The sequence below is a fragment of the Asterias rubens genome, chromosome 2 (assembly GCF_902459465.1).
Source record: "Asterias rubens chromosome 2, eAstRub1.3, whole genome shotgun sequence".
NCBI lineage: Eukaryota > Metazoa > Echinodermata > Asteroidea > Forcipulatida > Asteriidae > Asterias > Asterias rubens.
The window spans coordinates 15956287-15971720 of record NC_047063.1 but is presented as its reverse complement, the minus strand read 5'-3'; the positions used below and the strand labels follow the sequence as shown (position 1 = coordinate 15971720).

At 36.4% G+C, this 15434-nt stretch overlaps 1 protein-coding gene across 2 annotated transcripts; it reads left to right on the top strand.

Annotated features, from left to right (window-relative positions):
* Positions 1-2569: 2569 nt before the first annotated feature.
* Positions 2570-15394, top strand: LOC117307381 (protein arginine N-methyltransferase 6-like). 2 transcript variants are annotated; one of them, XM_033792120.1, is made up of 14 exons: positions 2570-2680; positions 3759-3925; positions 5103-5135; positions 5622-5687; positions 5890-5957; positions 7047-7088; positions 7474-7622; positions 8115-8257; positions 9575-9657; positions 10208-10317; positions 11187-11308; positions 12940-13050; positions 13899-13991; positions 14883-15394. In XM_033792120.1, exons 2-13 carry the CDS (start codon positions 3906-3908, stop codon positions 13984-13986), a joined length of 1035 nt encoding a protein of 344 aa, XP_033648011.1. In that variant the 5' UTR covers positions 2570-2680; positions 3759-3905; the 3' UTR covers positions 13987-13991; positions 14883-15394. The 2 variants fall into 2 exon arrangements, with proteins under 2 accessions (XP_033648011.1, XP_033648010.1); XM_033792119.1 differs by having other exon boundaries at positions 3755-3925.
* Positions 15395-15434: the final 40 nt, after the last annotated feature.

Genomic DNA, 15434 nt, shown 5'->3' with positions numbered 1-15434 from the left:
GAGATGTTCTCGTTTTTATTTTCAGGGAATTATTTGTGGTACGGACGAGATCATTCTTTCGTTTCAATTTTTGAACAGATATGATATTTTTTTAATATTTGTTTACCAAATTTATAATAATGACTTGTGTAAATGTGTTAGTATAGCTAGATGTATGACATACATGTTTGAACATTATTTTTACTGATGTAGATTTTTGTTTTCTTTCATGAATTTATTCTTTTGTATTCCCTGCTTTTTATTTTGTGTTTTATTTGCTGTTGAATATGCATGATGTAAATTTGTGCCAAATGATTATCCTTGTGAAGGAGAAATTATGTCACACTTAATTTCAACATTTAGTTCATGAAAATGTGAAGTTAGTTCTGTAGAATTTGGTTATCTCTTCGCCACATACTGTTTAGGGAATTACCTCATCCAGCATTTTCACAAAGTATCTGAAAAAGACTGAACAAGGGTTTTGCACACTGGCAGAGCTGATATTTAGTGCCATATGATGATTTTTAGTAGCACCCAACAAAGCCTGTGCTACATATTTCTACACAAGTGCTATACACTGTGCCAGGGAAATGTTTCACTGGGCAGCAATTCCAAGTCTTCTTGGGAAAAACATATACATATGTTTTTCCCATGAAGACTTGGGTTTGTACACTGTACAAATCAATTGATTATTTTGTCACTGACTCAGTTTGCAAAAATTATACATTGTTGTGAATGCTGGTCAAAGTTTTGAACTATTTTTTCATTTTCTTAACAACATTTGTGGTAATGCATAATGTAAAAGCAGTTTTAATGCTCCATGTTTAGCCATTATTGTATGGGGAACAAACTATTAATTGGTTGAAGGGGGTATAGAACCGGGTGATTTGCCCAGAATGTTACATAAAACATAAGTACCAATTTGTAATACTGGATGAAAATTTGTTTTTGCTACCTCTAACCATTTCTTTCTTACCAGTGTCTGAATTTTACCACTGTTTTGCTCGAGTGAGGGAGGGCAGTTTCCCCCTTTGTTTTACGTCTATATAGTTACTTAGATTTCTTGCTGAGTAGAAACAGGTTACCAGCCAAATACCCATGTGTAATGCATGTTTTTTAACTGGTTCTCTGAGTGATCTGCAACATGTTCTTGATATACTGTATACATTTTGTACACTGAAAATAGCTGGGCCCAAATTCTTAAAGCTGTTTAGCAGAAAATGCTGCTCAGCCAATTTCAACTTTATGCTTAATTGCGCAAACAGATCCAAGTTCCAGCTAAAACAGCCACAAGTGTAAGGAGTATGTAGTTTAGCAATATTGTATTATCATAAAATGAACAAATTCATCATTATTTTGTTTACCCCATCTGATTTGCAAGACCTATCACAAATTTTGAGACTATCCTGAAACTTGTTTCCCTATTATCTTACAGTTTTTGTTTTCAGAAAAGTTACTTAATCACACATCTTGTTTTCTGTTAGTGACCTGTGAAATATTCACTCTCTCAATTAAATTTTCTTTTTAAAAATAGTTTTTGGTTTCAATAATATTATTTCATGAGCCATGTAGGCTGATTTTGCATTTTTTGGTGTTTTTTTGTTTGTAGGTTTTGCTTAATTTTGCTTTGTTACAATGCTCTGCTCTTTGGACTTTTTACATGTAATTTTTTAAATAAACTTCACTGTACATTGTGCCCTTCAGTTCTGGTGTTAATTGTACATTTTAGGAAATGAATTATGTAGCATTTCTGACAAAGTGAAAATAAATGAATAAAATAAAATAATATCTTTAGACCAAGTGTGCGTGTATTTACCTCACAGATGACCATTACCTAAAATAATTACCGGTACTTAGATCATTTTTGTTTTGTTTTTTTCCTCTTCATATTATAAAATTATTATATCAATCATCAAAACAGGTTTGTATTTGACAATAATCAGGTGATGGACTACATTACATGGACTTTTTTGGGGCAAGCCTCATATAGCTCAACAACATGAAAATAAACAAACAATTGTTGTCAGCAAATGCCACAAGAGGCTGAGAGGGTTAATACATTTTGTTGTGCGGGTTTTATTGAATAATAAAGCATGTGTTATTCATCCTGGTTGTGGGGAGCTTATTTAGGGAGTGTTGTAATGGAGGTAGAAATAGCCTCCATGGACCATGGTGTGAGCGCCATTGTAACAGTAGGACTACATCTCCTGCACAGCCCCTTATAATTTCAAAAGTGTGAGCAGTCAATGAATCATCTAGGTATCACTTTATGAACCGTCTGACACATTGATCGGGTACTACAGTGTGGCATTCTTGGTTTTGACTATAATTATTCACACAAACGGGGTATATAGCATTATAGGTACAACATAGAGCTATTTTACGGGTACAGGTAGTCGTTTTGCAGGCTTGAATATAATAATTTTTAGATGAGTACTATCATTTTACTACAATAATGTAGATTGTGAGATTTAGAGCTATAGAGGGCGCTATATCAGAATGGTACCCTACCTGCTGTGATTGTCCTAAATTCAACGTACAAATCGAACGGCCCTTTCTTATAGACCTTGGGTCCAAGACATTAATTTTGAGTGGAAGAACAAACGCGAAAGCGCACGTGTTGTTGTTTATGTCAGAGTCAGACGACGAGATAGACAGCGAGCGATGGTGCTGCTGTTTCCACGATAAATGTTTGGTGAAGGTAAGCAATTACTACCATATGTAACAATTCAGTGCAGTGGTTCTGTTGGACAAAAGTCTCAGTTTGCCACTGGGCATATTCTTCTTCGTGTGTTGCGTTGCACTCTCGCGTAAAACATGTAAAACGCTCAACGAACATGCTGATATGGGAGTGCACTCGTAGTCGTACCGTGTGTCTTTCGTGACTGACTCAGCACTGTGAGTGTGACTGAGCTGAGTGCAAGTGAGTGGGTTTGAGACTAGCTTGGAGCATTCATGGCAATACATATAATACCGAGTCCCTGACTCAGTCAGACCCAGAGTTATGATTGCACAACAACCACTAATTAAATACCTTTTCTCTACTCTTCCGAACCCCCATCGGAAAAGTTTCCGTATGGCGCCACCACTTTTTCATTCGATATAAAATAAGGAAAAGTTTCCTTATGGCGCCACCACTTTTTCATTCGCAATAAAATAATATAGTATCTAATTCACCTGATTGATATATCCCTTTTTGTAAAAATGAGTGAAAAAGTGGTGGCGCCATACGGAAAGTTATCCTAAAATAATATAGGAACTTATTTACCTGATTGATATATCCCTTTTTGTAAAAATGAGTGAAAAAGTGGTGGCGCCATACGGAAAGTTATCCCCCCCCCCCATCTATAGACCTTATGCACATGACGTCATTTCAGTACGGCGCCCTCGCCTTGAGGTCAAAAGGAGGTTGTTCTTCATTGGCCAATCTATGTGCGTTTCGATTGTTTCATCACCGTTTGAGCTCAAAGATGGCGGCTGGATGATGTCAATGCAAAAGGTCTATTGTCTCCTTCGTCATTGCAGTTGCTTGCTTTTTTTGTGTGTATTCTGCCTGTCCTCTCAGCAGACTATCTGTCCACTGAAAAGCTTAGTCACACCAGGTATACAGAACATGTTTGTCTTGTGTTTTGAGTTGTCTTTATTTAGTCATAATATAATAGTCTAAAGTAAGAAGCTTCTCTGCCGTAGGTCTAAATAATTATGTCAGGCAGTTTTAATTACTAATACTATAGTATAAACATTTAATACTTGCACGATGTTCCTTCTATTTCAGGCAGAGATATAAAACACAAGACAAACTGAGTGAGTGACAAGACTAACAGTAACAGACAACCAGACAAACAGAGATGGGATAACTGGATATAGGCCTAAAACATTAGAAACTAAGATCTGTAGTAAACATTGAAGGCAATCAAACAAGAACCATGGAGCCTCCTGTGAAACGGTACGTTCAGCTATTATTTAGCACTGAGCTGAGTATCTGAGTAACACTAACACTGAGTTGAGTAACACTAACAATGAGCCGAGTAACACTAACACTGAGCTGAGTAACAACACTAACAATGAGCCGAGTAACACTCACACTGAGCAGAGTAATACCAACACTGAGCTGATTAACACTAACACTGAGTTGAGTAACACTAACAATGAGCCGAGTAACACTAACACTGAGCAGAGTAATACCAACACTGACCTAAGTAACACCAACACTGAGCAAAATAACACTAGCATTGAGCTGAGTAACACTAGCACAACACTGATGAGCAGAGTAACACTAACACTGAGCTGATTAACACCAACACTGAGTTGAGTAACACTAACAATGAGCAGAGGAACACCAACACTGAGCAGAGTAACATTAACACTGAGCTGAGTAACACTAACACTGAGTTGAGTAACATTAACACTGAGCTGATTAACACTAATACTGAGTTGAGTAACACCAACACTGAGTTGAGTAACACTCACACTGAGCAGAGTAATACCAACACTGAGCTGAGTAACACTAACACTGAGCAAAAGAACACTAGCATTACGCTGAGTAACATTAGCACAACACTGATGAGCAGAGTAACACTAACACTGAGCTGATTCACACTAACACTGAGTTTAGTTACACTAACATTGATCTAAGTAACACTAACACTGATCTTAGTAACACTGACACTGAAGTAACACTGACACTAATCCAAGTAACATCCTAAAGGATGTAGGCATGATTATAATTCACCAGGAGCCTGGACGGTAGTGCAGAATACACTTTTTAACTTCCCAACATTTTACAAAGCTTTTATGTTTTTAGTGCATCGCTCAAGGGCACATGTCAAACTCACACTCTGCTGCTGAAGTACACCAGAACTTGGGTCCAGAGAACATGGCTCTGCAGAGATGTAGAACAAAGAGCAATTCCAACAACTTTTGTCCACATACTGCCATATCTCTCCATCCTACTATCTGTAATATACAATTTTAAGGTGGATATTATTTCCTACCTTCAGTTACCAAAGTTTTTTTTCATCTAGGTTTTCTTACTGCAGCCCACTACCAAGAGTGGCTTTCTAAACTTGCATTAAATAAACTTTAAATTTCAAACCGTGATTGTTTTTGTTTGTCTCTGATAGGAAGCGCCATGATGATGATGGATTCTACTTCAAGTAAGTTTGACCTTTTTTTTTTAGAACTAGAGTCAAATTGATCGGAGAAGTGGAACAAAACATTACTAATGTTATGATCTTTGGTCCAGATAAATGTTTTGTTTTCTTCAGAATAACAATAAGTAAGACTTTGATCTCAAATAAACATATATCAAGAACAATGTTATCAAAACACATGGTTTTCCTTGATACTATGTGCAACCATGGAAGGCCAGGGCAAACTGATTTGCATTTACCGACTGACCACCTTATGAATATGCAGTTAATTGACCTTGAGTTGCTTCTTGCAGTGCTGAGGGCGGCCCTTATATTTCCAAACTGAGTGATGTCATAATGATTCTCGGAATAAGTGTTTTTTCTTCAAATTTGTCAGCCTGTCAACTTCTTCCTTACTTCATACTTGGATACTGGGAAAATGTGTTGTTGTCTTGTAATACTAAATTACATACTTTTGCAAAAGTATTTTTTTATATATTTTAATTTCAGGTCCTATTCAGGTGTCTCCATACATGAAGATATGATAAGAGATTCTGTAAGAACAAACACATACAGGTAATATTAATGTTCAAAGCCATTTTCAGTTGCAAAGCCCACCCTCAGAAAAAAAAAGGTGAAGTTGATTAAATACACCAAACGAAAGATCTGTGACATGAATCCTAGATCTTAAAAAGAATGGAATTCATTGATGAGGTTTCATTGAAACTGGATACCATTGTTACATAACTTTTCAGAAAACTTTGTATTTTATTTTCAGACTTGCCATTCTCCGTTGCTGTGAACAAATTGCTGGCAAAGTTGTTGCAGATATTGGGGCTGGTACAGGTACGTGTAGTTACTTACTAACATTGTATTGATTTGTATTGATTTCATGTAGTCTTTTCATCAGTTACCCACATTTTCATTGACCATTTGAAACCATACAAAATTTCATTCCTGTAGCTTTGCAGCTTACTCAGATAGTTTCACCAAGTGTACACTTGGCATGCATGACCAGTGGAGGATGTTAAATGGTTTTGGATTATAAAACAGTGGCCCCTACAATCTATCAGGAGATAGTAGGAGGGTTAAGATGGAGAGTGAACACCATTGTAGTAGGTTTGGATGACTGTCAACTTACAATTTAAATTGTTTCTTTATTCAGTGTTGCTTTTAAAGGCAGTGGACACTACTATTGGTAATTACTCAAAATAATTATTAGTATAAAACCTTACTTGGTGTCGAGTAATGGGGAGAGGTTGATGGTATAAAACATTGTTAGAAACGGCTCCCTCTGAAGTGACATAGTTTTCGAGAAAGAAGTAATTTTCCACGAATTTGATTTCGAGACCTCAAGTTTAGAATTTGAGGTCTCGAAATCAACCATCTAAACGCACACAACTTCGTGAGACAAGGTTTTTTTTTCTTCTATTATTATCTCGCAAGTTCGATGACCGATTGAGCTCAAACTTTCACAGGTTTGTTATTTTATGCGTATGTTGAGATTCACCAACTGTGAAGGCTAGTCTTTGACAATTACCAATAGTGTCCACTGCCTTTAACATTAATGTATTTTTATTTCGTGTAAAGCACCTTGAGGCCTGGCATAAGGCGCTTTATAAATACCCTTTTATTATTATTATTATTATTAAATAGACAGTCATCCAAACTTACAATGGTGTTTACTTACTAAAATGCTGATGGAATTGAACCTAAGACCTTTGACTTTTTAGAGGAATTGCAGTCCCATTTTGACCAGTGATTAGAGTTCAGAAATGCACGTCTGTCCACAGACACACTGTGATCAGGACACTGGCCTCTTTAAGGATTTGTCATGGTTTCAGGATTGCTGTAGTTTGAAAGACCCAAATTAAACCCCTTTTTGTTTAAGGTTATGTCTGAATAACTAAAATAAACCCTTCTTTATCACAACAGGAATTTTAAGCTGCTTCTGTGTGCAGGCAGGGGCTAAGAAAGGTGAATATGATTGGAATAGATCTATACTCCTTGTTTTACCCTCACACACACATTGTGTGTCTTGCAGAAAAAAAACCTCAAAGGGTGTGATTTGAGACCAAGATTTTCGCCATTTATGATTCTTTCATGTGTCTTTGAGCATGGCTCAGAAAGCAACAGGTATTATATTCTTCCTACTTAAGACTGGTTTCAGATTCTTTGGCCCTTTGAAAAATAAAGAAAAACTGATTGAATACCCTGAAAAGTCGATTAAACCCCACACCCACAAGTAATACAGCCCTTGTACTCTAAAAAAAGTTCCTTCTTTTTCCATGAACCAAATAATCATGCCTGGTCTGAACCAAAGTGATCATCAAATAATATATTTTTTATCCTTCATTCCTAGTGTATGCCATAGAGGCGAGTGCAATAGCCGAGCAGGCGAAGAAGGTTGTCAAATCCAATAAGATGGGTGGCAAGATACAGATTGTCAGGGGTAAAGTGGAGGAAGTAGAGCTACCTGAGAAGGTGGACGTCATAGTTAGTGAATGGATGGTAAGGAGACTCATCTCTTATTAAATTGGAATTTCTATCTCTAAGTCTTAAACGTTGAAGGCACTAGACACTGTTGGCAATTACTCAAAATAATTGTTGGCATAAAAACTTACTTGGTACTCAGCAATGATGAGCTGTCAATAATATACAACATTGTCAGAAACGGCTCACTCTGAAGTCACGTAGTTTCTATGAAAGATGTAATTTCTCACTCAAATAATAAAAGACTTCAGCTGAAGCCTTTTGTTATGCAGCTGAAAGCACACAAAGTAATGCAATAAAGTTTTTTTTCTTTCATCATTATCTTGCAAATTCGATGACCAATTGAGGCAATTTTTTCACAGCTTTGTTATTTTATGCATATGTTGGGAAACACCAAGTGAAAATACTGGTCTTTGACAATTACCAAAGGCGTCCAGTGTCTTTATTGAGGTGTAAGAGTGTCTTATTTCTGTGAATTAATATCTCTTGTTTTTTGTTCTTAATTTGAAGGGTCATTTCCTCCTGTACGAGTCCATGTTTAACTCAGTCGTCTATGCTAGAGATAAATGGCTGAAAGAAGATGGAGTGATATTACCATCACAGGCTTCATTATACATGGCTCCAATAACAAATGAGGAGATGTACAAAGAAAGGTAAGTCTTGATTTTGATGGTGTTTTTGCCTTTTCTCATAGTCGACATTATGTGTTGTTATACATGTACCTCGGTAGCAAACTGTGGAGTTTGATTGGTCGAGAACCGATCACGTGACATGCAACAAAAACGCATGTTACATGGCTCGGGGGTCGGGTAACATGAAAAGTGATGTACACCGGTGTACATCACCTTGATCGTTCCCAGTGTTGGTCGTGTCAGTGCTGTGTACGAAACACCAGCGGGTTCGAGGGAACAGTAAGGAATTGTTTCTTGTTCGTCTGCTGATTAAACAATGAATACTCCGTTAAAATAATGTTTGAAGATTACAACAGAACTTTGAGAAGATGAATGTTAATGTTACCAAGGTATCAAAAAACAATTGTTGCACGCTGTGACTGGGGTCCATTGACCCCGTCACAACGTGCAACAGTTGTTTATTGGCAACAATTGTATATTGGTTGCAATCAGAAGGTTGTGGGTTCTAATCTCTCAGGCTCAACCGCTGATTTCACAATGAGTAATTAATATTGTCGTCTAGTTCTGAATCACAATTTCTTGATTTGTGCAATTCATAATCATAGACGTCAATCAAATATTTAGAGAGATTGGCTGTTGCCAGCTTGGTGTTATGTTACCTTGTTTGCTGAGTTTCCTTGATTGAAAAATCATCTAAACAAACAAACAAACAAACAAAACAAAAAACATGATTTTCAGTTATTCAACGTCAATATTAGCTGACGTTTCTCTTAAAGACGTCTCTTTGTTGTATAACTGGGCCGGTATAAATTTGCTCTTTGTAATTGAAAATTTTAAAACTTTATTATATTAAAGGCAGTGGACACTACTGGTAATTACTCAAAATAATTGTTAGCATAAAAACTTACTTGGTAACTAGTAATGGAGAGCTGTTGATAGTATAAAACACTGTGAAGTAAAGTAGTTTTTGAGAAAGAAGTAATTTTCCATGACTTTGATTTCGAGTCCTCAGATTTAGATTTTGGAGTCTCGAAATCAAGCATCTGAAAGCACACAACTTCGTGTGACAAGGGAAGTTTTTTCTTTCATTATTATCTAGCAAATTCGACGACCAATTGAGCTCAAATTTTCACAGGTTTTTTATTATATGCATATGTCGAGATACACCGGGTGAGAAGACTGGTCTTTGACAATTACCAATAGTGTCCAGTGTCTTTAAGTTGTGGCAGATTTATCGATAACATTTATAATTTTAAAAGCACTTGTATTGACTTTTCATAACACAGAAGACCTTCTGTTCCAAGGTAAATGGTCTCTCTGTTTTTTTTTGTGTTTCAGAATTGATTTTTGGTCAGATTTAAAAGGTAAATACGGTCTGGATATGGAGTGTATGATCCCATACGCAAAAAAATGTATCTTTGGTAAGTGTTCATAATTCAGTTAGTCGAAAAAATTTGGTCCTAAAAAAGACACAAGAATAAGATAAAATTTGTGTGATGAGCAGACAGTCTTGGAGCAACTCATATCAAAGTGTTCCATTGTTAGAAATGTGTGATAATGTATTGGAAAGTGTGAAAACATCTTTGGAGTGAATTGATTTTTCAAAGACTTTTTCAACACTGCAAAAACTAAAGATGAGAAACGAGAGTTTATAAACCCTAACCAGCCAAACCCTTCAAAATCCAACTGTATGGTTTGTTTCAGCCTGAAGTCGTGCTCAGGCATCTGATAGCACACAAATTTGTGCGACAAGGGTGTTTGTTCTTTTACAGTTTATTTTGCAATTTCAATGACCAATTGAGTCCAAGTTTTCACCGATTTTGTTATTGTATGCATATGTTGGGATACACCAAGTGGGAATACTGGTCTTTAACAGTATTTACCAAACATGTCTAGAGCCTTTAAGGGACTTGGTGGGGTTGATTTTATGTGAGTTACTGTGAGTTTTCGATTTTCATTTTTTCCCACCAGGATCTGTTCAAATTGAAGAAGTGTTTGGGTCTGACCTTATTGCCCATGAAACTAAAGTAGCAACCATTGATATCAGCAAAATAACTGTACAAGAACTACAATCTGTCAAGGTATGGTTGGGATTCCAAGCTGGGTAATTACAGCATTAAGACAAGGGTGTAGTGCACCCCCCCCCCTAACCAACTGATGGATCAAATTGTTAGTTTTTGGCTTTTTAGTTTTTACTTTTCGTCTGTGAATCCCTTTTGGCCCAGACTGCAGACCTATGTGTCGAGCTTGAATGGTTTTTGTTTTTGTTTTCTAGTTCTTCATTTTGCCTTGTATTTCTTTGTAGTGTGTTTTACTGTTTGTGATCATACAAAAGATTATAATATTAATAATCAAATCTCTCATCAAGACTCACTTATTTTTGACTTAAAGTTTTGTGTATGATGTGTGTACTGTACTTCAATGTGCCTCTCTTGCTTTGTTTGTATACATTTTTCTAGCCATCTTTTTTAAAGCTGCACTTTTCACTTGGTGGTTTGTACTATGTCCAAATCTATATTATAATCATCTTGATTAGTGTCAGTCTTACTATTACAGGTCTGTCTGCAACAGAGAATGTGCCATCCATTATCTGTGAAATAACTGCTCTGTATTCAGTATTGCTTATGAGCAGTCAGCATGTTCGCTATCGCTTGCTCTTTTCAGTCTTCTGGCGCCAGTTGCTGTGGTAGTAAACACCAGTCCACACCAACAATCTCGATCCGCTTCTGATCTTGCTGCAGATGCCACTTCCTGGCTGGTCCTCTGCTTTATGTCGTTCGTCCATGATTTTGTTGGATGACCTCTCCTTCTCTTCTCATTAACTGAATTATTTCCTTATCAAAAATCCTCGGCCTTTGTGGTAGTTTTAATAATCCGGTGCGTAAATGCCTCTCTACTTCTTAATCTTCAACTGATGTACTGAATATTCATCAATAACCTAATATTCCAGGGCTCATTTGATGTGAGGTGTTTTGGTGCTTCAAAGTTTTGTGGGTTTGTGACCTGGTTTACTGTGACCTTTGACATACCGAGAAAAGAGTCAGTGTTACTGTCTACATCACCAAGCAAACAGTAAGTGTTTCAATCTCACTGTCAAACTCTTAACAATATCAAGTTTCTGCTTTTAACTTTTTAATCTTATACATACCCTGTATATTAATTTTGTATTGTCTTTAACATCTGTTCCTACATCTACTTTGTACAAGCTTTTAGCTCGCCTTAAGGTACTGCCGTTGATTTCACAAAAACTCTTACTAACTTAGGATTAATCTTATGACTTAGGACGAGTCCCAACCCTGCACTGTAGTATGCAGACCTTAAGATTAATCTTAAGGTAGGTCGAGTTACTCGTCCTAACTCGAGATAAGACGAGTCCTAACTCTTTGTGAAATCGACGGCTGGTGTTTTGCAACTTTGAAGTAGAGTTTGTATGTGTGAATTGGTTAGCCCGATTCTTGCAGCTTTGGCAGTAACTGTAGGGCCACTGATTTTCCGTTTCAGAAAAGTGCAAATTCCGTTTGGCAAAAACATGAATTCCGTTTCAGGCACAAAAAATTCCGTTTCATGCTTTTTTAATTAGATAAAAGGTTGTTTAATACCCAGGGACACACTTATAAAAATCAATTTGAGATAAGTTGCACTGTTGACTTCGTAAAATGTTCATTTGAACTGACAAATTTCAAAAAAATACTTTTTTTTATAATTGTGGATTATTTTGTATACTGCTGTTCTAAAAAGGTTGCACTGTGACTGCAGTATCAATGCACATGATGTGATAGACTTGATTCCAAGTCTAAAACTGCAGTTGATTCTCTGCATCAGCCACATTGTAGGCTAATGACAGGAGTGTATCCACAAGAGGGCGCTGTTTCAGCATGATCAAAGACTTGGAAACAAGTCTATGGATGTGACCATTCTCCATCCACAAACAAAATGTCAGCCATTTTGTTTTCGCTTTGGCGACAGAATGTTGACAGTTTACGGTTTTATTTTAGACCTTTCCGAGATGAAAAAACATTGTATGTGTTCTTATAGATCATAGGTAAGCTAGTTTGTGTATGATTGTTGGTAAAAGAGAGGGAGAAAATGCAATTTGGGTGAACAAAAAATGTTTAAAACGTGCCGCGAATAATGCCCTTCGCTTAACCATGTTAACAACGTGTGTACATCATGTGTGTAAACATTGAGGATGGTGTGAAGTAGAACAGAATGATCCACGGTTACGATCTCGTACTTTTTAATGGTCTGATTTCTGATGCCTTTTTAGTTTAACAAAAGAATCTTAATAAAGAATGCAATTTCAATAGTTTTGGCGTCAAGAAAAAAAAAAAAAAAAAAAAATCAAATTTTCTGAAATCCCGTTTTCCGTTTCAAAGGGCGGATTCCGCGAATTCCGTCCGTTTTCCGCGATCGCGGAAAATCAGTGGCCCTATAACTGGCTTCTGTTTGTTGTAGTTTATTCTAGTTTGTTACTTAAAATAGTCTTAGCTCTTATATATTAGCCTCTCTTTTAGTTTACTTGACTTTTCATGGTTTTTGTTATTGCTGTGTAATTGACTATGTTATTGTTTTAATTTTAACTGTTTATACACAGGGCCCCTAAGGATAACAGTTTAGGATACCTCGACTAAACAAATCAATAAATAAGTTGCAGTAAGATGTATCTATTAATCCAAGACTGCCTTTGTTGTTTCTGTTGATAGCTCTACTCATTGGAGACAGAGTGTACTTTATTCACATGATCCAGTCACAGTAGAACAAGACACAGTGATTAAAGGAACCATTACCCTAACGCCCGGGACCAAGAACTCTAGGTAAGGACAACACTAGACTGGTCCCCTGTCTTTATCCGCAAGGATAAAAACAGGTATTTTGTTTTCAGAACCCGTGATTTCAGTGGATACAATGATTTTATTGGCTAAACGTGCAGTGACGTAAGCTTTCCATATCTGTGTTTTGATTGGTCCGAGATGATGTGGGTGCGTCTGTACAATTTCACGTCGGACCAATCAAAACTGTGACAAAACCCAATTACATATCTTGTATATCTTATCACCAAACAATATAATGTTGTTGCTGTCCTTGTTTTTAAACTTTTATCGTTGTGTGTTTTTTTCCTCATCTGTGTAGGGACAGTACTTGGATAAGATTGGCTTTTTGTGTATTTTGTTTCGTATAAAAAATTATCGTTTACTGTTTTTATCGATTAGCTGCCATATTGTACATTAGAGACCATAATTTAGTATTTTTACTGCAATTGTCTTTTTTATCTCTATTGACGAAATAAATAAACCATTAAATATAAAATAAAAAAAATTAAAAACAATTGTGTGTTGCACCTTAGAGTAGGGTCTTGTACACTAGTTAGATGGCGCATTACACGTGTAGATGTTTAATCATTATTTATTATTAACAAATCCAAACTAACTACATCTGGATCTGAACCTGTCGTGCCTGTCACCATCTGGGAATCCGTCAATGAGCAATGAAACTAGTTACATTTGGTGACCTTTCTATTTGCAGAGCTATGGATAGCAGTGCACACAGTTCGTGGACACCACCCGAAATAAACTAAACTAAAATAACTATTTAGCCAATAATGTTTTTTTTATTTTAAATAATACTACTTCATCTGCGATCTATTAATATTGTTTTGGTGCAGATATTTGGATGTTGCTTTGAAGTACACAGTTGGGGAACAGTCTGAAGTTGAAGATCATTATACCATGTCCGATGATGGCCCAAGTTGAGATCTGTGAGTATTTAGTGGTTCTCGTTTACATCCCTCATGCACACAAATGGAAAGTATTGGCTTGAGGAAGGGTAGAGAAATTGATGCATTCATAAATGAGAATATTGTACGCTTATTACATATTTTGTTATCAGCGGTAATGTTCTTTCGTTTTTAATCTGATTTGCGATATATTTTTGTTCTCAGTATGACAATGACTAACTAGCCTTAAATTGTTTACCTACTGGGGCTGATTGATACCGATGGAGACTAGCCACTCATGTGGAAGTATCGTGGTCGAGCGGTTAAGAGCACCGAAGGAAGGAGAAATTCACAGAATGACACACATTTTCATTTAAAGCGCTTAAAGGCACTAGACACTATTGGTAATTACTCAAAATAACTGTTAGCATAAAAACATACTTGGTAACGAGCAATGGATGGAGAGCTGTTGATAGTATAAAACATTGTGAGAAATGGCTCCCTCTGAAGTATCGTGTTTTTGAGAAAAACAATTTTCTCACTAAAATATTTGAATTGAATTTGAGACGTCAGCTGAGGTCTCGAATTCAAAACGTCTGAAAGCACACAACTTGTGCGACAAGGGTGCTTTTCTTTCATTATTTTCTCGCAACTTCGACAACACCGATTGAGCTCAAAATTTGACACGTTTGTTTTTGTATGCATAAAGTGAGAAGACTGGTTTTTGACAATTTACCAAAGGTCTCCAGTGCCTTTAATCAAGGGGAAAAGCAATCCAATATATTTTGTTCTGAAAATATAAATAGAGCACATTAATTGTAAGTATTGTAATAATACATTTTTAATGAGTAAGTTGCATTTTGTGGAACTTAAAGTACAGAAGACATATGAGAACAATAATTTTCAAGAGAATCATCTTGTTTTTGTTTACAGACCCGGTCTGCAGAAGTTGTCTCTCTTGGAGGAGTGGTTAATCAGGTGAGGTTTGCGGAGATACCAAGTCGCTCATTAGCGGTGGAGGTTCTGAGAAAAGAACCAATGGTTTCTCTGTAAACCCCACTGGATTGTATCTTCACTATGCAAAGTTTCAAATCCTACATATCAAGGTTGGTTAAACCAGGCATGATATTTTGTCATAATTCGCCATTTAAAAAAAAAAAAAAAATATTTTGCCTTTGTAAAAACCAGAGAATTTGTTTCTGAAAGCTCTATTTTAGAGCTTCATCAAAGCTATACACAAGTATGTTTATGTAGGTTAGCCCTTGTACTCAATAAATGGGGGACATTTGGGTGCTAGGTGGCAGCAGATTTCCCAGGTAAACCCATAGACGGCGGAATGTTTGTAAAACACCCATCGTATTAACAGACGTTTTAACCAAACTCATGATTTCTGCAAACTTTCACCTAAATAAAATACCTCCCATAATTCGTTGCGTTGTTTTTAACAATGTTTGAATATTTTTTCATCATTCTTACAGACAGTAG

What these genes read in the sequence shown, in the direction of transcription:
- LOC117307381 (XM_033792120.1), top strand. Translation starts at nt 3,906, where the DNA reads ATGGAGCCTCCTGTGAAACG. An exon ending in CGCAAAAAAATGTATCTTTG is followed by an intron (nt 9,658 to 10,207) that starts GTAAGTGTTCAT and finishes TTTTCCCACCAG; the next exon opens with GATCTGTTCAAATTGAAGAA. An exon ending in CCCGGGACCAAGAACTCTAG is followed by an intron (nt 13,051 to 13,898) that starts GTAAGGACAACA and finishes GTTTTGGTGCAG; the next exon opens with ATATTTGGATGTTGCTTTGA.